Consider the following 21,662-nt stretch of genomic DNA (forward strand, 5'->3'; position numbering starts at 1 on the left):
CAAAAGCCTGAGAAACATCAGGTGGCTTTAAGAATATCACAGATATTCTGTGCTCACACCTGTATGCGGTTCAAAGCAATTCTTCTGCATCATTCTTGAAGCACGCCCAGCTTCTGGGCGTATGACATTTCTTTGGGATGCAGCACTTTATGTTAAGAAATAGAAATAAAACTCTAGTTGACTGCCATAGGCAGACCTATGTAAGATGCTTTCTGATGTCTCATTTACTGTTTATTGTTCTTTGCATCTTCTGTGTTCATAGTCTGTGGCAAGCGCTATAAGAATCGACCAGGACTGAGCTACCACTATGCCCATACTCACCTTGCTAGCGAGGAGGGGGATGATGCTCGGGAACAGGAGACACGTTCTCCACCTGTCCACAGAAATGAAAACCATAAACGTGAGTAGAATGTGTGCCCCCTACATTTTATAATGTAATGCTCCAGTCTCCATTTTACCCTCCCACTGCTAGATCCATCCTTGCATTACAGCAGTGGCTACAATTACTTTGCTCCTCTGTGAATTGTTGGGACCAGGCTTTTAATGGAGTTAATCAGCTGCAGCTTTTCCAGATGCTGAGCTCAGCTAGTCCAAAATTCACCTCAGACCTCCCATTAGCTCAGTAGCAGGTCACTTTCCATCACTGCTCCTCTGGGATGAACGTGTGAAGACAAGTCAAGCAGTTTCGTAGTGGTTCATTTTGAGAACAACATATACTTTCCCCTTTTGCTTCTGCACTTTTTTTCTTGTTACTGGACAAAATTCACTGAATGTTCCCAACCTCTTTGTAAATCTCCCCATCAAGGGAGCAACTAAGAGACAAAGGTCTTGAATAAAGAAAAAGATTTACCCTTGCGTGTAGGTCTAATAGTATTTTCTGCTCCAGAAAACTTTTGGACATTATCAAAATGTAATGAGGCTCTATCTGCCTCATTTTTTTATGACAGAAGATTGGGTATTACATGGATTGAAAAGTGAACCCTTTATAAATTTTTATAAACCATTGCACATTTCTTATAGGGGAAATGGCTGTAAGAACACGTTACTTCCCTAGAATTTATTTTATAACATGAATGTGGTACTGGAAGTAAAATAAAATCTGTGCTAGGATATAACTCTTTATTGTTAGGAATAAATGTGGAAATACAAGTTGCATTCCAGTCAAAGCAGCATAAATAATAATGGCTTCTTAATAGGTGAAAGTGTTGGTGTTCATGTACTGCTGGCTTTTAGTCTCTTTTTAGAAATGTAGTTCTAAATTAGTACAAATTAGTGTTTTGTTACATTTGATGGTATAATATAGCAAAAGTATTTCTTTTATTTTTTATGTTTTTATTAATACAAAAAAGAAAAAGAAAAACACACAAAATTTTAAAAGGAGGGGGAAAGCTAAAAATTTTTTTATAGAGGTACATATATCAATAAATGGAAGCCGTGATTCATTACAGTCATCTATGGTTTATCTATATTAATCAATTCTGCAAACCCACTGAATAGTTAGAGCCACATATTTGTCTTTCCAATGCTGAACATAAATCTTTTGATTGTAAGTCCATTTTCTTTGCCCAGAAGTCAACTCCCATGTGACTGAGATAGAATGTAAATATCTAAAAATGTTAAATCTCAAGGTTGAATTAATAAAGGTGTTGATAGTCTGGAGCTTACTGTATGTACTATTTTTTTAAAAAAGAATAGCTTATGTATCTAGTTATTTAAACAATAGACCTGCAAATATATACAAGGAAAAAAACCCTGCATAATTCAGTGAATCAATTAGCTAATTTATTAATATCAATGAGTCTGTTTCAATCATCTTATGAATTTTTAATATATTTTATAAAGCATATTGTCCATTTGTCTTTATTTTTTTTAAAAAACCAGAATATAATTTTATATATTTTCAGAACTTTACTACCAACAAGCAAGATTATCAGTAACAACAAATAAAAGAAATAGTGGGCGGCCATCAGCATTCATTGTGTTTATCTATATTGTTTTATATTTTATGTAAATTTCCAGGAGTCAGATTAAGCAGGCTGTTATAAAAGTCAACAATTATCTTAAGTCAATTAATCAATCTTCAGCTGTTTACCAACCATAACTGAGCACACACACACAAAAAAAATCATAATTTAATCCACTTTCAAGTTTCTGGCAAATGTGATGCCATTGGTAGGATAGAGCCAGTTTGGTGAAGTGGTTAAGCAGTGTTGTCCAAACTTGGCCACTTTAAGATGAGTGGACTTCAACTCCCAGAATTCCCTAGCCAGCTGGCTGGGGAATTCTGGGAGTTGAAGTCCACTCATCTTGAAGTGGCCAAGTTTGGACAACACTGTGGTTAAGGCACCAGGCTAGAAACCAGGGGACTGTGAGTTCTAGTCCCACCTTAGGCATGAAAGCCGGCTGGGTGACTTTGGACCAGTCACTCTCTCTCAGCCCAGCCCACCTCACAGGGTTGTTGTTGTGGGGAAAATAGGAGGAAGAAGGAGTATTAGGTATGTTCACTGCCTTGAGTTATTTATAAAAATAATAAAGGTGGGATACAAAAAAATCTTTATATCTGTCTGTCTATCTGTCTGTCTATCCCCTTTACCCAGCTCTGTTTTATGGCAGGGGATGTGGAGTATGGAAAGCATATGGAAATCAGATTTTTTTCAGTCCTGGAGAAATAGTTAAAAAAACATTTAAATGGATAACCTGACATAAAGTCTCCTAAAGAGTATATGCAATGAATCGAGTAAACAGATGAGATAGCCAAAAAACATACATTTTAGTACCGTATCATCTTATCTGTTAACTTCTAAATTGATTCTCCCTTCCTAAATCAATAGAATCCCTTCCAACAGAACTAGCCCTTGAAATCCTTTTTGTTCTGAGGGATTACAATTCTGCAACAATTATTATCACTACAGCTGGGCTGAGTTTCCTCAGACTTCTTCTCCCAGAATGCTGTCAGCCAGCAGCATCCATGGGGTGAGTCAAAAGGTCTAGCTGTGACAATGTAATCAAAGCCTTCCCTTTTGTACATGTGTCAGTGTTGCATGCAAGTACAAAGGGGTTGGACTTCAGTTCTGCTGGCATGACAGCCATCTTGACTTTTTTGACTCTCCTGTGAATGCTACTACTGTCAGTAAATATGGGGTGGGAGTTTGCTTGCCTATTCAGTACAAGGCTTTATTCTAATAAGTGTGTATGTTAATGTAATCCCATGATATACAGAGACATTCTGTCTGCCTTAGTCCACAAAGCCAAAAAATGTAGAAGACTCTACAATGCATTTTCTGGAATAGCTAAAGTATCATAGATCACCAGGCAAATATTTTGAAGTAATTATTCGTTAAACTAATAAGAGAGAAATCCTTGCCTTCTCTCATTTATATCTCAAAATATTGTCTACTTTATTGTTGTTCCAATTCAATTTAATACAGTAGAACTTTTTTTAAAAAATAATCATAACTACCAGCTGGTTTAGATAACAAGCATTTATCTGATGTATGTTTATTTTCTTATATATCTGTTAGCAAGGATTTCCAAAATTGTTGTTGTGAAGTATGGTACTGATATTGACAGTTTTCAGGATTGTTGTTTTCTAGAGCTCTCTCTAATGCATTGAAAACTCTTGTGCTTGTGTGTTTGTGCCTGTGTGCACGTGTGTGAGTAGCTTCAGTGTTGCAAGGATGTTTCTCAACCATGACTTACGCATCCTCAGGGGACGGGCATGTCTGAGCATCAAAAACTGAATCAGGCTCACCAAAAATAGTTTATTGAGACTTACAGTCTGCATCATACTGTAAACTATAGAAGAAGAAAAAGAAGCCCTACACTGAATTTTTAAAAAGCACGTACAGTAGCAGGATAATACTTCAGCATATTTCCATGTGGCACAGCACATAAGGTATTGAGGAACACTGCTTGTCTTTTACCCTCCCTCTCCCTTAGACCAGGCCATGGCTTAAAGGCATTTGAATTCTTATAGAATTATTTAATTGCTTGAAAAATTAAATAGTTGAGGGGAAAGTGTTTTTTTCCTCTATTCAAATAGTCATCAAACTGCTATTAAGGGTAGAAGAGAATTGGTAGAATTGGCTGACCTGGTTCGGACAAGATGCCCGCTTTGAAAATCTATCTTTTCTCTTCTTTGTGTATTTACAGTACTGTAGATACACAAAGTACAGTACAGTTATCTCCATCCATCCACCCACACAATTTTTAAAATCTGAACAGAAATAAATAAATATTGCAGGCACTTTTATTCTGATGGGCACCTTTTGGGGCATCTTAACTTTATTCTAAGCACTGGAAATAATATTTGGCTACTTCTTTGAATTCTGAGATTTCAGTAGCCATTCCCCATACATTTTTCAGGCATGTCTTTGCCATCTCAAGAGTCAGAAATTGCTTTTTAAATGAACTTGCTTAAATAATGAAATGGTGTACCCACTCCCACATCCCTGCTCCTTGTCTGTGATTCCATGGAACTTGGATCGTGTATCTGACTTTGGGTATTAAGAAATTTGTGGAGATGGTATGCCTTCTCAGTTGTGTTCCTTAAACAGTCATAGGGACTGAGTATTTAGAAATAAGCTTTTAAAAGGAGCTTGGTGCTCCTCATTGCTGGCCTTAGATAATTTTCAGTCTAATGGAATGGCTAAACTAACAGCCCTTCTCTGCTCGCTTTATTAAAGTGTCATATACAAGAAGGCTGAAAGTAGAAACATTGGACGAGGTCACCTGTTACTCTATGATAAGGCTGCCTAGAGCATTTGGTACCTAAACTAGAAAATTCAAATGATTTCTGCATAATGTTGTATATTTTATTTTAGACGTTTTAAAATTTCTTCTGAACAGAGTACTCAAAGAGGTTTACATAAATGTAAAGCTTTTTACAATAAAACTAGTTTAACTCAATGGAGTAGAAAGGGAGTTGCAAAAGCATAGACACAAACACCTATCCTCAAAGGTAAACACCTTTCCAAAGGGAACAAAAAAATTCTAATAAAATATAGACCAAGAACTTCCTAAAACACAGTGGCCTTCAAGCAATGGTGAAAGATAAATAAAGAGGTCCTAAATGTAAGTATCCTTTCTATTGGCAACTGCAACAAGAAATGCTCTATTCTCATAAATGTGAAAGGTATCTTTATCCGTTTTGAGCCTATATTGACGTTCCCAGGGGGAAAGAAGATTTCAAGCACAGCTAATCTAATTTCATATTTAATGTACGCTGTCAGACGTTTAATAATAATTATTGATATTGTTGCTCCATAGTTGTTAGTTGATTCCTTTGTACACAGGAATAAGGCAAGGAAAGAGTGCCAGTTCCTTAAGTCTTGCTAGGGTGTGTGGCTGTTGTAATTTAGATTTGACAGATCTGCAATGTTACACAGACCATTTCCTCACTAGTGATTTATAGCATCGTCTAGTATCACCCAGCCATTGTTGAGGCAATATAGAACCTGTCCTCATTACTATTATCTTGGCCCAATGATGGCTGGATGACGCTGTAAGATGCTATAAATCATTAGGGAGGAAATCGCTAAAGACTGGACTCTTATCATTGCACAGGGTGGGGACAGGGTGAACTGATGGGAGACACAACAGAACATCTCCTGCTGATTTAATGGAGATGTCCCTTAAAGGCAGTTTTCTCAGATAGAGGTTTTGTGGTAACAGGGAATACCTTGAATTGCACCAAGGAATGGACTGGCTGCCAGTGAAGTTGGTATAAAGTCTGAGTAACATGTCCCCAAGAACCAGCTCCTGTCCACACAGAACAAGCTCTCACCAACATTTCTGCAGCTAGGTTTTGTACCTTCTGAAATAGCTAAATTCTCTTGGTACGAGTGTGATAAAAGCAATCATTCACTGTCTTTTAAAAAATAACCCAAATCTAGTACTCCAGATGGGCTACAGCTATGTGTAATGGTAGGACTAGCCTTGGAGAGCCACATATTTAGGTAATTTCTGTCACCACCTGCTTTAAAAATTTGTTCTATTTTCCATGTACAGTGAGAGAGAAAGATGGTGCCTATCACATCAGCTGGTCTCCTCAGATATCTTTGCATGGCCAACTTACTAGCAAAGAATTTATGTGTAAAAGTACTTTTAAAATAATTAAAAATCCATGGCAGAGACTGAAGCTGTGCTATTTAATTCTTAGAGCAGAGCAAATTAAGTTTGAATTTGTATATGTAGGTTCTATATTGATGGGACATCCACGTGTGCAAGTCTAACAAGCCTAAATATGATTATGGTGGATTGGGTTGGGCTGGGCTGGCCTCTACAATCAGCATCTCCATTTTATGCTGCATATAATTGATTAGAACTGACAAATGCACTCATCTGACCCTGCCTTTACACACGCGCATGCACACACACACACACACACACACTTAATTCTGCTTCTCTTTGGATATTTGTTTACAGCTTGGAGCTCAATTCACTCTCTCCCTTCTTTCACATGGCAAGATTTGATTTATGCTGTCATCTATCTTCCATGTGAATGTGCTGTTCATATTCCTAATATGCAGTTGTTAACTGGTTCTTTTCTGCCCAGGGATGAGGCAGCAGAATGCCAGATCCATCTACTTCTGGGAGCATTTGTGAATCAGATTTCATTCTGGGAGCATTTCATTCATTTCATTCTGGGAGCATTTGTGAATCACATTGTGAATCAGGCCCACAATGTCATAAGGTCTAGGTTTCATGAAATCTCTCTGCCTAGCTTTTGGGGAGAGTGTTAATTCATATGCTAATCTTCAGCTTTCTGAGATGGATAGAAAGGGCAGAAATACAGTAAATAGCAATCCACTGTTTATTCCCCTAGCTGCATGGAAGGCAAATAAAGCAAACCAATTAAATGAAGGCAAACAAATCCAAACTGCAGTATGATGGGGGTGAAGAGGCAACAGACGTCTTATTTCTGCAGTGGCTTTCTTACATGTTTCTTTCCCCCCTAGTTCTTCCATTTCTTCTAATCAAGCATCACCTCATGGCAATATCTGTTGTAGTAACAGGCCTGCTGATGCTGAATCTGTCAAAAACAGATATTGATTTGCTGCCTGATGCCAGCTAAACAGCTAATAGTATTTGTTCCTCTTGTCTCCAGCCCTGTTCCTTTTTCTAGCATCTTTTAAACTATTTGGAATGAATCACAAGTATATTACCCAGAAAATTATTGAAGCTGAATCTGATCTCCAGTGAGTCAGTATGATACAGCAACAGAGGATCCATGAGGATATTTATTGTTTTCCAATCTTTGTTGTCTTTCTGCTTTCTGCTTGGGAGAATTTACTTTAAAAAGAGAAAAAGTGTCCATCTGGTTGAAGCTGAGGTTTGCTTTCCTAGATGAGCATTGTTTATTTCCTTTTCTCCTTACCTAGGCTACTGCTTCTTCTTATAGCCTATTTCAGGGGGTTTCAAACTTTTTCAAGCTGTGAAACCTGTTAATTAAAAAAAAAAATCCAAAATCCCTGACCAAGAGGTAAACTCTAGTTATAGAAAACTGTGTTCCTAGCTAAGCTTTTCTTATTTTAAAATACTAGCCAGATCTTTTGACCACTTGTGTTATTACATATTTTTGCCTACCAGTATAAATTTCTCTATGTATTGGCCAGTGTAAATTGCATTATCTCTTCTTGTATTTTTTACTGTCTCTTAAATATTTTTGAAAGCGATTGCTCTTGAAGTCTTTTCATAGCAAGGTAGTCTTGGTTTAGCAACCACAATTAGGACCGCCAGCTCAGTCATTAAGCAAAACAATTGCTAAGTGAAACTTTGACTGGGCTTATGATCTTACTTCAGCTTTCCTTTGCTTTACATACCTGTGAAGGTTGTAAATACAAGGATTGGTCGCAAAATTACTTTTTCATCACTGTCATAACTGCAACAGTTGCTGTATGAGGCAGTCGCTAAACAGGGACTACCTGTATAACCAAGGCAGCCATTCCATTTCTGGCTAGTACAGAATAGTAAAACTAGGGCTCTGGACTATTAAATTTACTCACAAATCATAAACAGGACAATCTATAAACAAATATAATACACTGTTTCATTAAAACCTCCATATTTTGAAAAATGAAAATCACACTTTTTTTTGCACAATTTTTAATAATTGTTTTATGCAAAGTATATGAAATAATAATGGATATTTCAGTTGCATAGTCATAGAAAGGTACTTTAACAGTGCTACTTTCTGCTTTTGTGCTTGGAGATCTACCCTTTTACATACTGGTAGTACTAGGTTAATATTTCTGAAACACCAAATATTCATCTATACTTTATTAGGTACAGAAGTTGAATCTGCAAATTTGACAGATTGAAGACTTGTATATGGAAACTTAGTTATGAAGCAAGGTAAACTCATTCTACCTAAAATAACGCCAGATGATAAGATCAAAATAAAGGTTTCACTAACCCTGAAGGCCAGGCTTGATTAATTTTTCCTCAGTCATTGGACCTGAAATCCAAGACACTTATGGTTTTTCTTCCTTGTTTCTTTCTTGGTCTTGTCATTTGTTCTCTGTTATCTGGCCTGGCAAGCAGATCTTTAGATCCATCATGCAGAATGCAGATAACACAATTAGGGAATGATAGGTGGGGTCAGCCATTGCGTTCCATCTGCTTTTGAATCAGGAAATGAAGAGGTCCAACTCCAATACACTGGAGGTGGAAATCCTACCAGAAACTGTATTTTAGATGACATAACATTGTGGGGTTTATTCAAGCTTGGGCAAATGTTATGGTTTACAGCCGCTCTGCTGGAGAAATCATCTGAGGCAAGCTTTGCAGCTGAAACTTAATTTGATCTATAGTCTCCAGAGGTTAAGAAAAAATGATACACTTATCCTAGTGGGTTCCAAGCTATCCCCTATTTCTCAAACAAAGCCTTCTTTGGAACACTTTTTAAAATTTTACATCTAAGCAGAAGGCTGTGAATGAAGAAATAAATAAAGGCAACTTCTCTGTTGGAAAGAAACTGTTTGTTCCTCACACTGAGCAGCAGCTTTTTGAATGTTACATTGGGGACTTCCCTTTTTTTTCCTCTCTCAGTGGTATTTTTTCCTTGGTCAGTGGTATGAAGTATATTTGAATGTAAAGTACTTTTTTTTTTTTGGCCTTTTTAAAGGAGATTCTCAGCAGTATATATGACAAATATGGGGGAGTGAGTATATGATATTTTATATATATACACATACAATGTGTGTGTGTGTGTGTGTGTGTATCTCACACACAAACATACATACACACATCTGAGAGAATGTGCAGACCAGCAATGTACTTGCAGAAATTGCATGAACTAAATGTGTATCTTTATGCATTTCTGTATAGAACTAGAAGATCTGTGAACCTGGGAGATGGCTTTTGGAGTGAATATCACACTTGCTAGACATTCTGATGCATGGTGTTTCCTAATAATCACAACCATCATTAATGCAATAGCCTCTCTATTGGTGCATGTTTGTGAAGAGACGTAATGCAATCCTCTTGCCCATGAACGAGGTAAGGTAGGAGGCTAGCTATTGTAGGCTCCAACCATTACTTATGCACATTCATTGAAATTCCAAACAACTATACACGCATAGAACTCTCTTCAGGTTTTAATGAAAGTACTTAGTTGCATGGTACAGCCTTGCTCTAATCTCAGTTTCCACCTACAAATATTGATACTTCATCTGCAAAGACCTGCCCTTCTAAAGTTTAATATAAATATTGATTTATGACTATATCAGAGATTAGATGTTTTAATGTCTGATTCCTGTTGCCCACATCATTTATTAAAACTGTTTCTTGCAGGATAGTTGCAAAATTACAGACCAAACGCATATGTTAGTCACATAGATAGTCCAGATCATACTGGCATTAATGTCTTTGATAATGAGTTATGAAAAAAAAACCCCAATTGTTCAAAACATCTATCCATAAAAGTGCCTTTATAGCTTTGTGTTACCTATGAAGTTCTACATATGAAGTTCAACATTATTACTATTTCTTCCTACATTGATGCATTAGAACTTCTCCAGGCGGATCTCTCCCCATTTGGTCTTTCAGGCCTTTTAAAGGTCCTATAATTGAGTCCAGCTGCCTTGCTGGTCATCCTCTTCTTTTTCTTTCTACCTTTCCCAGCATTATGAACTTCTCATGAGAGCTAGGTCTTCATATAATGTGTCCAAAATAAGATAATTTGTGCCTGGTCATTTGGCCTTCGAGTAAGAACTCTGGATTGATTTATTCTATGATTCATTTGTTCGTTTGTTTGTTTGTTTTGCTATCCATGGTATTCTCAGGAGTCTTCTCCAATACCAAAAGGATCAACACTCTTTCTATCCTGCTTCTTCAAAGAACAAGCTTTACTTCCATAGAGTGTCACAGGGAAAACCATTGCCTGCACAGTTCTGATATTTGTAGGTATAGGCATGACAGGGCACCTGAATATCATTTCCAAGGTGTAAAGAGCTGTGAGAATAACCTTGGGAGACAGGAGGAGGAGGACCCTCCCTAGTTCTCTGGAAAGGAAAGGCAAGGGAGGGGAGAAATGCTTTCGGACTTGCAAGATTCTGTTACTGTAACCTTACAATGAAGGTAGTGTTAGTACAGTACTCATGGTTGGTGCTTCTTGTCTGGACTACCTCAAAGGACTGACATCAGTCTTGAAAGACTGAAAGCATCTTTCCCCTCTCTTGCTTTTACTTTCCAGAGAACTGGGAGGCGGGGTCCCTTCTGAGACACTTCCTCTGCCCCCATTCCTTCTGGGATATCTTTCGTCTGGCTGTTGTCTAGGCTGCACCTCCTGTTCCTCCTCCTGTCTCCCACAGTTATTCTCACAGCCCTTTACACAAGGCCTTCATGGCTATTCTACCAAGCATAGCCAATATGTCTGCAGCATATTTCTTGACTGGTGGTTCCTTTATTGTTTATAGTCAATTCTAAATGCAGAAGCTATCCATTACTTCAATAACTTCATTGTTAATTCTTAGGCTGTTATCATTAGTTTGGTCTTCTTAGTATTCACTATGCTCCTTGACTTTCATTATTGGAGTTTCCAAGTCATTTGCACTTTCAGCTATCAGAATCCTTACCATATTATAAGAGGGGAATGCACTCTTCTGAAATCTTTTCTTCTCCTTTTCACACATTTTCTGCCTCCTCCCTGTAATAAATCAAAGAGTATTTTAAGCATATGCAGAAGAGGGAGATAGCAGAGTTTTGATATGGTAGAAGAGATACTATTATTTCGTCTGTAGGTGGAACATGATCTTTTTCAGTTCAGGCCACTGGAAATATAAAGCTGCCTGATTTTTGAACCCACTTCAGCTCTTCTCTTCTCTTCTCTTCTCTTCTCTTCTCTTCTCTTCTCTTCTCTTCTCTTCTCTTCTCTTCTCTTCTCTCCCACAAATTCCTCTCTTCTTATCAGGCAGGAATTACTGGTCATCTCCTCCTCCTTCTCCTCTTTCATGAAGAAATCAGTCGTGCCCAGCATCTTCATTTGTCTGGAGGGTCTTTAGTTGTTTCCACTAGGTCCAGAGGTTCTCTGAAAAATCAAGATGTTGCATCCATTCTTTTTTGAAAATTCAAAGAAATAATAAGAGAAAGAAAAGCTGCAGTTGCCTGGAAAATAGACACAGTATGTGTTTTGTTTAAGAATGAAAGGCCAAAAATGAAGTGAAGAAGGAAGGAAGGAAGGAAGGAAGGAAGGAAGGAAGGAAGGAAGGAAGGAAGGAAGGAAGGAGAAGAAAGGAAGGAGAAGAAAGGAAAGAAAGAAAGAAAGAAAGAAAGAAAGAAAGAAAGAAAGAAAGAAAGAAAGAAAGAAAGGAAAACTGATCAACTAAAAACTAAATAGGTCTCTTAATGACATATGAAAATACCATCTCATACCATTTTAATATTTCTTACCAAATGCTACTGATATTCTTATCAGAATATGATCAGATTTTGTAATAGAGCCTATAGAACAATTTTGAGGTTTAGATTGGCTTAGCCTGTTATATTTATTTAGTTTAATATTATCGGATGAACAGCAATGTTTCCCAAGTTGGTGCTCTCCAAACATGTTAGACTACTACTCCAGTTATCCACAGCTAGTATACCCATTGCCTTATAGTGTGGCAAGTGCTCAGGGTAGTAGCAAACAGGCCTAAGATCAATACTTGCATTGGCATGGGGATGTCAGGGCTTAATAAGGCTGAGGTTGTGCCCCACAGCATCCTGCATTGTTTCCTTCTTCTTTGCTTTCTTTAGTATTATATGGATGGGTGGCTGGCAAGACATGTATTTAATTGCAGCAGCATATTTATTATTTTTGTTTTAAAATATACATTATCTTTATAAATTGTACTTATTCTCAAAAAAATACCTAGCATAGAGCTGATGGCCACCCTTGCCTTTAAATAAGATTCCAAAGAAAGGCAGGGCCAGGACAAAAACTATATTTAAATTTAATTAATTTACTTAACATAAATTAAGTAAATACGGTTTACATATTCTTAGTAAATTCCCTCTTCTGGCACATTTAACCTACAGTTTGGCTGTAGGGCAGGTTCTGAAGATTGCACCCAAAGCTTTTACTGGGGTTGTGCCCTGCTGACCTATTGGCAGTACTGATGAGGCATGCATTAAAATTCACTGCAAATAGAACAGGTTAGGGCTGTATAATGCTTCACACTCCATTCCAGAGAATGCTCAAGGGGGTTGCAAATTAAATTGTCCACTGTTGATTGTTCTTGTAAAACGCCATGAGTCTGTAGTTAATTAGGCAGTATATAAGTGGAGTGAGTAAGTAAACAAATAAATAAAACTTAGCACCTGTCTAACCAGCTTCATCTTTTCCCAGTGTTGCACATTGGTGACACAACTGCTTTAAAGAGTTGCAGACAGGTGCTACATTTGCATTTCCCTGTAGTCTAAAGCCCTTGTTTAGAAACAAATCCAAAGCACTGAATAACCTTTGAACAAAACGGGGAGTTGATCTGGAATATTTCCCCTGATGCGCTAGGTTTTTACTTGCATGGAGTTCTCTTTTTCTCTTTAAAAGAAAGGGACATTGCAAGTGCTGTCTTCTCCCTGCAACTTAAATTGCAATTCAGTGTATTGTGCACCCCCCACCCCCCAAGCTGTGTAGTTTCCAATTTGCTCCATAAATGGAGAGTATTTTTTCTGCATTCGCGGGACAGAGAAAGGCTTTCCTCTGTAGTGACAGACACCTGGCTTTAGAGCAAAGATAAGGCACCTTAGCTGAGGTGGTAGTGATATTATTGGCATTTCCCTATCACATACAAAGTCAGGCTATCAAAAAGACTGAGAAACAGGAGTAAAGAAATGCAGCGTTGGAAGCACAGGACAGTACAAAAAATCCTTCTGAATAAATAGGAAACGTCTGAACTTTTTTTTTAATGTGAGCTCCATCTGGCTTGTCCTTCAGCACTCCAGGAGATTTATGCTGCCTGCTGTATCTTGCTTCAGTCCACACCTCTGTCCTGTGCAAAACAATGTGCGGTCTGTGCAGTGAGCCATTCCCTTTGAATCCCACCCGAGTGACTTTCCTCATTTCTCATTAAATGTTGGGAGGAAGCCAGCCGGAAGTGGACTCGTCTCCAGCAGGGATTCAATCGCTTCTTCTCTTTGCACATGGCGCTTCCAGGAACATGTCTGCCCTCAGCTGCCGGTGTTGTTCTCCTCTTCCTGTTGATTTGATGTGGTGGTAGTTTTAATTTCTCAAATCCATCTATTCCTTTTGAACAGAGGGAGAAAGAGAGAGAAAGGGAGGAGGAGGAGGAGGACGGGGGGGAAAGGTCACAAATCAGTTCTTTACACTTGAGAAATGGAGTAATAACAGGTGGCAAGATCAGAGGCAGCCAGAGCCTGGAATTTTGGTTGTCATGGAAACATGTCAGCCTGCAGAGAGATGAGCTCTGTCAGCAGTAGGGGGGAAAGGCGCACGAGGGGAAACTCAATGCCATTTACCCTATAGGTTCAGATTGTATGTCAGCCATCCCTCCGAGGGATGAAGCCTGGAAAGATATGAAAATGGGGAAGCCAAATCCTGCCCACAGATTTGAACTGTTGAGAAGAGGGCTCCTGCGCGGCTTAGGCATCAAACAAAAGCCTTTTGTTTTTCTTTTGCAAAGAAAACACACGAACCCCATTACCCATTGTGCTCTATGCTGCTTGGCCTTCGTGCCAACAGAAAAGACTCTGCTGGCAGGTAGGCAAGTCACACCAGAAGCAGATAACAGATTTCATGCTGCTGATGCCATTATAGTATTGAGTAGCACTTTAATACGTCAAACGCTTCACTATCTTTATTTGCAAGTTGTAGGGTACAGTTTCTTCCGGTCCCTGATGGCACAGTTTTTCTGGGTTTTTTGGTGAAATATTACCCACAGCACTAAATTCAGAAGGGTATTATGATGCTTAATTCTAGAGGACACGTGTGTGTGTGTGTATTCTCTAACCACACCCCACCCCAAAACTCACCCTTAAGGAAATGTATTTTAAAGTCCTGGCTAAATGTAGAGGACATCTTCAAGAATTAGCCAGGTCAGAGACAGTTTAGCACATTGTCTGGCATGGGAGCAGAAAGGGAAGGAAGAAGGCAAACCAGAAGAGAAACTCTTGCCTTTCCCCATGAATATTTCTAGAAGGCCTCATTTTAAAAAGTGGGGATGGTGGTCCAGAGCTTCTTTTCAACTCAAAAGAATAAAACAAACAACCACAATTGACTTTTGAGTAGCAATTCATAGGAGCAATATAGGTCTGCTTGTTCCTTATCTTGGATACTATACATCAAAAGTGTGATACTGGTTACCAGAGCCAATAATCCTTGGCTCCATATCAGCTATATTCAGCCCAGCTGAGTGTCAGAAAGCTCATGATAGTGGCAAAGGATGAGGATGGAACTGCTATGGCTTCCATCTCCCTCCCAGATGTTGCAATGAAGATAAAGGTACCATAGCAGTCAGGAAGGAATGATGGCTGCTCATTACTCCTGACTTCTGACCATAAAGAAATTGAATTGGATTCCTACTAAGCTGGTTGAACTTAGGTCACACTTCATTCACACAGAAGTACTAAACTAAGAGTTACAACTGTTGGCAGGCTGAGAACCATGTTGATCTTTCAGGGCCATGGAATGGACTCAGGAAAAAGAAGTGAATTGGTCCAGGACAAAAATGAAATTTGGTTTAATTTAATGTAAATAGTAATTATATTCATTAAATAAAGTTAATGTGATATTAGATAGTCCATCTGTATGTATTCCATAGATATTTAATAATTTCCTTCTTCAGTCACATTAAAAATTACAACTTCACATCTTTCAAAGTCATGATGTACCCAAGGCTTTCGGGGGGAAGAGGTGGTTTTGAATTCACGTGTTGTGCACTTTTATGCTAAACAATGTGATTTGTTTTTTTCTGGCTTAATAGGATATACAACCCATCACAAGAAAGAAATGATGGTTCACAAACCACAGTAGATGAGTTCATAGATCATACTAAGCCAAAGATAAATCACATTATGGCTCACTATAGTATAACAATTGTTTTTCTCATGTTTATCACTGCTTTTGATGAGTATTTAAATTTTAAATTTAATTGGGATCCAACTACTTTAATTTCCTTCAGAGGGCCAGAGAATCACAGGCCACCTAGATGCATTGACCAGTTTAAACTATCAATTGATAAATGCAGTGTCCAAATCCAGCTAAATTATAAAGAATAAAAGATACACATGGTATTTCTGTTAATTTAAAAAATTATATTTCTAATCTACAGCCCAAAAAGGACCAGATGGGGCCATCATTTCCAATAACTACTGTGATTTCTGCCTTGGAGGATCTAATATGAATAAAAAAAGTGGACGACCAGAGGAGCTTGTCTCATGTTCAGACTGTGGGCGTTCTGGTAGGTGATATCTTATTGCAGCTATCTGTGAGCATTAAGCAACAACTCCTCTCTTTTCATACCTGTATGTTTACGGAGATAAGATTGAGGGGGCTTTTTGAGTGGTTTATGTTTTACAAAATAAGATTGAATGCATATTTTAAAACTAATGGGCAAATACAAAAGTGGAAAGTCTTGTAGAAAGACATTTCTTCTCATTTAAATGAAGACAAGATTTAAGGAGAGTTTTTCTCTTCACATATTATATTTGCTATTCAATAACATGCCACTCAAATTTTTTACAGCCTAGATTATGACCATTACAGTTGGTCAGTCTCTTTGTCTCTGTCTCTCTCTTTCTCTTTCTCATACATGCATGGACATGCACATGCACACACACAAACACACCTGAGATTATGGGGTAAGGTTGAAAATGACTGTCTAACATTATTTCTTAGAATGTAACTTATAGGGAGTTTTTGATTTCTCCATTTAATATATATGCTTGTGTACTTGCTTATGAGCGTGTGCTTTATATAAATTGTGATCCTTATATACTTGCTCCATCATGAGTACTTTTTATTCCTTAGATGGTGTGTTTGGATGTTTTTATCCTAGTTGAATGGTTGTTTTTAACAAGGAAAGAAGCAGAAGTTTGTAAAAATATTGACTATGATTTATATGTTTTAAAAATTATTTCTTTTTTAAAGTATTTTAAGGCTTAACTTAAAAACACTGGTTCTACCCATATTTTTAAAATATATACATGCAGCCCTTCTGTGAGATTTTTATTCCTTAAAGTTTCCAGTGATGTTATTTATGGCAAGAAATTTTTGTGCCTTAAATATGCATATGGATGGGGAAAATACTGCAAGTGTATACACTGTATATACACAATACCCTCGAAATATAAAATCAAGTCTGTTGTTTCAGCTTCTGAAAATTGTTGACTTTCATCTATTGTCAAAATAATGCCAAAGCTTCTTTGAAAAATTATCAGAAATCCTTCAGTAATTTTCTTTGCTTCAGACTGACAGCAGCAGAATGCTATCTTGTAATTTTCTGTTAGCTTCATACTTATTAAAGGGGACAACAAAGAATTGTGTAGCACTTTAAAGAATCAGCTTCATCAAATTAATTCAGCCTTAGTCGCAGAGTCTTTTGGAGTGGACGACCATAATAAATTTAATAAAATAAAAAATAAATAAAATTATCCTAGGTAAGCAAAGCTGTGTGTATGTGTTACACATCCATACTTGGACTTATACCTATAAAAACATAGCTACAGAACATATTTTTCAAAACAGCAGTCACGAAATGCAAGAAAGGGACTCTATTTGTTACGTGGCCTCAACTGCCTATTCAAAACTTATGGTTAGCTTCCTTTGCTGAATTATTACAGTGGAGTGTGTTCATTTGAACATTTAAACTTCATCTTATGCCCCAAACTCTCTGAACTCTAATATATAGGTGAAGGTGGCATAACTGATTGAGAAAAGACACTTTTCGTAGAAGAGCTCAGATTAAATTCCTGGCATCTCCAAATAGGGCTAAAAACATTTCCCACTTATAGATACAGATAATTACTAGTTAGACAAAGCTGGTCTTTCTCAATTATTTGATCCAGTGTAAAATATCTTCCTAACCCTAACCCTATATATTCATGCTTCTTGTTCCCAACCAGAATAAAACACATGATATATTATCTCTAACTGCATTGACTTTAGGATTTTGATTGTCATATTATTTATTTATTTGCTTATTTAACAGCATTTATATCCTGTTGCAATCAATTAAATTCTCAGCAAATTAGTGATTTCTATCGGCCATTCCTCAAATTACATAGCCCACTCGGAAGGGAAAAAACCCCCTAAACACAACAATATTGGAGATAGATAATGCCAGATTTATCCAAGGAAGAAAAAATGCCTAAACAACAGTAGTTCCAATTAACATCATTTAAACATAATCAGTTATGTAAAGCCCATCTTGGACAATGTTAATTTATTCTCATAGACCTTGAATGGTAGCCCTGTCCTTGACTATTGTGAGATTTCCCTCATCTGAAAGAACTATTCGTGTAGCAAAACAGGCCACTTATCAGACACAGAAACCAAAGGACAAAAACCTGCAAGCCAAATATCACTTTTATCCATGCATATATTTACAGAACAGTACTGCAGGATTTACAAGATTTTAGGCATATTTTAGACTAATTTATCAGCAAATTCCTCAATAAATGATATGCTTGCATAAAAACAGGCAAAGAGGCATCCTGGATCTGAGTAAAGATCCATTTAATCTAGCATTCTATTCCAATAATGGCCAAACAGATGCAAATGGAAAGCCCCAAACTAGGACATAAGTGTAATAAATCCCTCAAATTTCAGTCATATTGCTGATGCAATATAGACATCTTTTCTGGTATTCATTGATACTGTGATACTATATAGACATTATGAGCGGTATTACTGATGTAGATGACTGGCCCACAGTACCCCACTGCTGTCTAATAGGACAAAAAAGTTAGTTTGTATGCCAAAGACAAAATTGCAATGCATGTTAAAAAAAAAAAAAGGGCAGAAATTTGTGCTGCTGTAGCCACCGTCTTGACTTTTTTGATCCCTTCCCATGGACATCCCTGACATAACATCATTCTGAGGACTTTGTGGGTGTTAAGGAGAACACTAGTGACCATACCCTAGCAGCCAACGAAAGGAACGTGGTACTATCCTTGCTGTTGCCAAGAAAAAAAGCAGTGGCAAATACTGTCAAAATGGGTGAGTGATTTTACTCCCATTTTGCTCCTGAAACTCATCAGGATTAATCTGAAAGTTTAAAAACTTGGTTTTGTGCTTTGTCACACAAATTGTATCCCTTTTGTTCCATGGCCGATCGACTCCACTATTTACAGGGCTCCTCCCTCTGTTTCTGTATCTCTATATCCATATATCTGTGTGATACATACATTCATCTTAGGAAAGTGTATGAAAGCTTGGGTCACTTTATCTTTAAAGTACCACAAGGGCTTTTATTTTGCTGCAACAAGACAGCACAGCTTCCCTCTGGAAGTTTTTTATAGAAAGTTAGTAATACTGACCATATTAATCTGGACGTTTTTTTATAGAAAGGTAGTAATATTGACCATATTAATCTGGACGTTTTTTATAGAAAGGTAGTAATATTGACCATATTCATTGTCTGTGAACTATCAGCCTGAGGCAGAATTTCCAACATACTCTACTTTTCATGCTTATTTTTATATAAAATGTTTTGTTTTCATATTTGTAAATCATCTTCAAAATATGCCACAAAAATCTGATTTTATATATGGCTTCCTAATGGTAGAGTCTAGTGTATATATAAACATATATATGTATATGTGTATGTGTTTGTGTGTGTGAATACACACACACACTTATACCAAAACTTATTTTCTCTATAACCATACCCTTCAATTCTTTGAAAGCATGCTTATTAGAACTGCTGATCAACAAGGAATGGGAGAGGGAAATATTTCACACTTTAAAGAATTGATCCAATAACATAATGTTTGTGAAACATTAAAAATTATATACTGTATTAGAATTCCTCCCTCCCTCCCTCCCTCCCTCCCTCCCTCCCTCCCTCCTGCTTTGAAATGTTTATTTTTTACTAGAATTGTATTATATTCATAAGACATTTTTTACAAAGACAGTTTATTACAATGTAAACAATATGTATTTATTGTTGAGAATATTTTCCATTTTATTTTGCAAAGAAACTACACCACTTAGGAGAACTGGTACAGGACGAGAACAGAATGAGGTTATTTAAAAAAAAAAACATGGAAAAGTTATGATATGGGTTGTTATGCTAAAAACAATTAGAGCAGTTGATACCAAATGAAAGACAATCATTGTACCCTGCACTTTTAATGGATACACAATATAAACTCTGGGCTCAAGATAAAGTTACTCATATAATAACAAAAATATTTTCTGTGGGTTTCAAAATAGAGGAAAACAGTATTAACCCTTTTGCTGCCTTAAGATTTGGGGCATCTGGAGTGGTGCATATATTTTTTTAAAAAAAATCTGTCAAATGCAATTCAGTTTATAATTTCCTTATTACTCCTGTTTTATTTTATTGCTTTGCATTATTGTCCTGAATATATATGTGTGTGCGTGTGTGTGTGCGCGCCCGCATGTGCATGTATACACAGACATATATACATATATATTTACGACCGAGATACCTCTTTTAGCTGAAATTTCTAATAATGATTAAAGTAATACTAATGAAATAAGTCATGATGCCTGTTGCTTAACCCATGTGCTGATATATTCATCATACATGTCAGCTCATTTGGGAAGAGAAAGCAGGAAGGAAGAAGCGGCTGCAGCCTATCCTTCGGAGGACTTGTTCGGTTCCACATCTGAAAGCGACACCTCAACTTTTCATGGTTTTGATGAGGATGATTCTGAAGAGCCTGTCTCAAACCAGAGCAGCAGCTCCCACTCGGCAAAGAAAAAGGGCAGTTGCTAAAATAGCTAAGCACACAAACTCTAAGAGTGACTTTCTGCCCTTTCTGCTACTTTTAACTCTTACTGTTGTTACTGCGTTTTTTAGAGCCACCCATGTTCGCTTTGGGGCGAGTACACTGAAAGCACAACAAACTCATTTTTTTAAAGAAAACTTCTCTGAAATCTTTTTTGACAAGTTTATTTTCAATATTTCCTTAACAGTGCAAATGTGAAATGTGGATATCCTTTTTTTAAAATAATAAGTAAGCAAATAGAGCTAATTTTCTCAATGTTTAAGATATATATAGGTATAGATATAGATATATATTATACACAGATACAACACAAAATCGGAAGGGTTGGACACCAGCAGGTACCTATCTCAAATAGTGTTTTAAATATTTATTTCTATATTCTATATATTATTAGAAGAAAGACTTTTGAGATTAAGGCAAAAAAGCATGAAATCTACATGATAATCTATTCAAAAAAAGAGAAACAGCGATAGTATGAATAGTTCAAGATGAAAAGGAAATCCAAATGTTTGCTAGTGTGAATTTTGCACTGTGAAAAGTTTGCATTTATTGTAGCACACTGGATTTTTTTTTCCTGTTCCCCTTTTGTACTACTGCTATGCTCACCTTTAAAAATATACCAAACGCAAGGATGATTGACAAAATCATAACACATAAATTTCCTGCCATCTTCATTTGGACACATTTGTATTTCTTCATCTATCCAGCCTTGGCATCTTTTTACCAGATACTGCTTTTTAGATTTGTTTTATTCTTCCTCTCCTTCACCTTCTACATTTTAGAAAGGACTTTCTGAGCACATCTATGGAATACAACCATTAATTCTATGGATGAAATAAATAATGTGAATCTTGAAAGAAATGAAAAGAAAAATATACCTCATGTTCCTTATTTTATTTTTTAAAAATAATATTAAAAACCCATTTAGTCTTATTTTTGATATTTTTCTTGAAATAAACCAAAGCAATACTCACTAATTTTCAAAGGGCAGCAGAGAATACCGAAACTGATTTGCTATTCCAGCAACATAGATTTGAACAGCAGGATTAAAAAGGTAAGTTGCAAAATGAAGCATGTTTTATTCTTCATGAAATGCTTGTGCTTTGAATTTGTCACAAATAATCACCATTGCTAGTAAAACTCAAGGTAGATATGTGAATGAGCCAAGATAAGAATGAGATATGAGATATTTCTCCCTTCATGATACAAGCAATTAAATCAGAAAGTGTCTAATTAACATTAAT

General features: G+C 36.9%; 1 protein-coding gene across 6 annotated transcripts in view; it reads left to right on the forward strand.

Annotated features, from left to right (window-relative positions):
- DPF3 (double PHD fingers 3) overlaps positions 1-21,662 on the forward strand; it is a 213,600-nt gene that overhangs the window by 154,582 nt on the left and 37,356 nt on the right. For 4 of the 6 annotated variants that reach the window (XM_088145559.1, XM_088145557.1, XM_088145556.1 and 1 more), the window contains exons 7-8: positions 263-400; positions 15,771-15,899. In XM_088145559.1, the coding sequence (XP_088001685.1) occupies positions 263-400; positions 15,771-15,899 (267 nt within the window). Of the gene's footprint in view, positions 1-262; positions 401-15,770; positions 15,900-20,220; positions 21,473-21,662 lie in introns of all 6 variants that reach the window. The other 2 variants (XR_015797012.1, XM_088145558.1) reach the window with 2 other exon arrangements.

The sequence above is a fragment of the Python bivittatus genome, unplaced genomic scaffold, assembly GCF_059951505.1.
Source record: "Python bivittatus isolate LINGU-HERP-01145 unplaced genomic scaffold, Pbiv_v1 ctg000480_np1212, whole genome shotgun sequence".
Classification (NCBI taxonomy): domain Eukaryota; kingdom Metazoa; phylum Chordata; class Lepidosauria; order Squamata; family Pythonidae; genus Python; species Python bivittatus.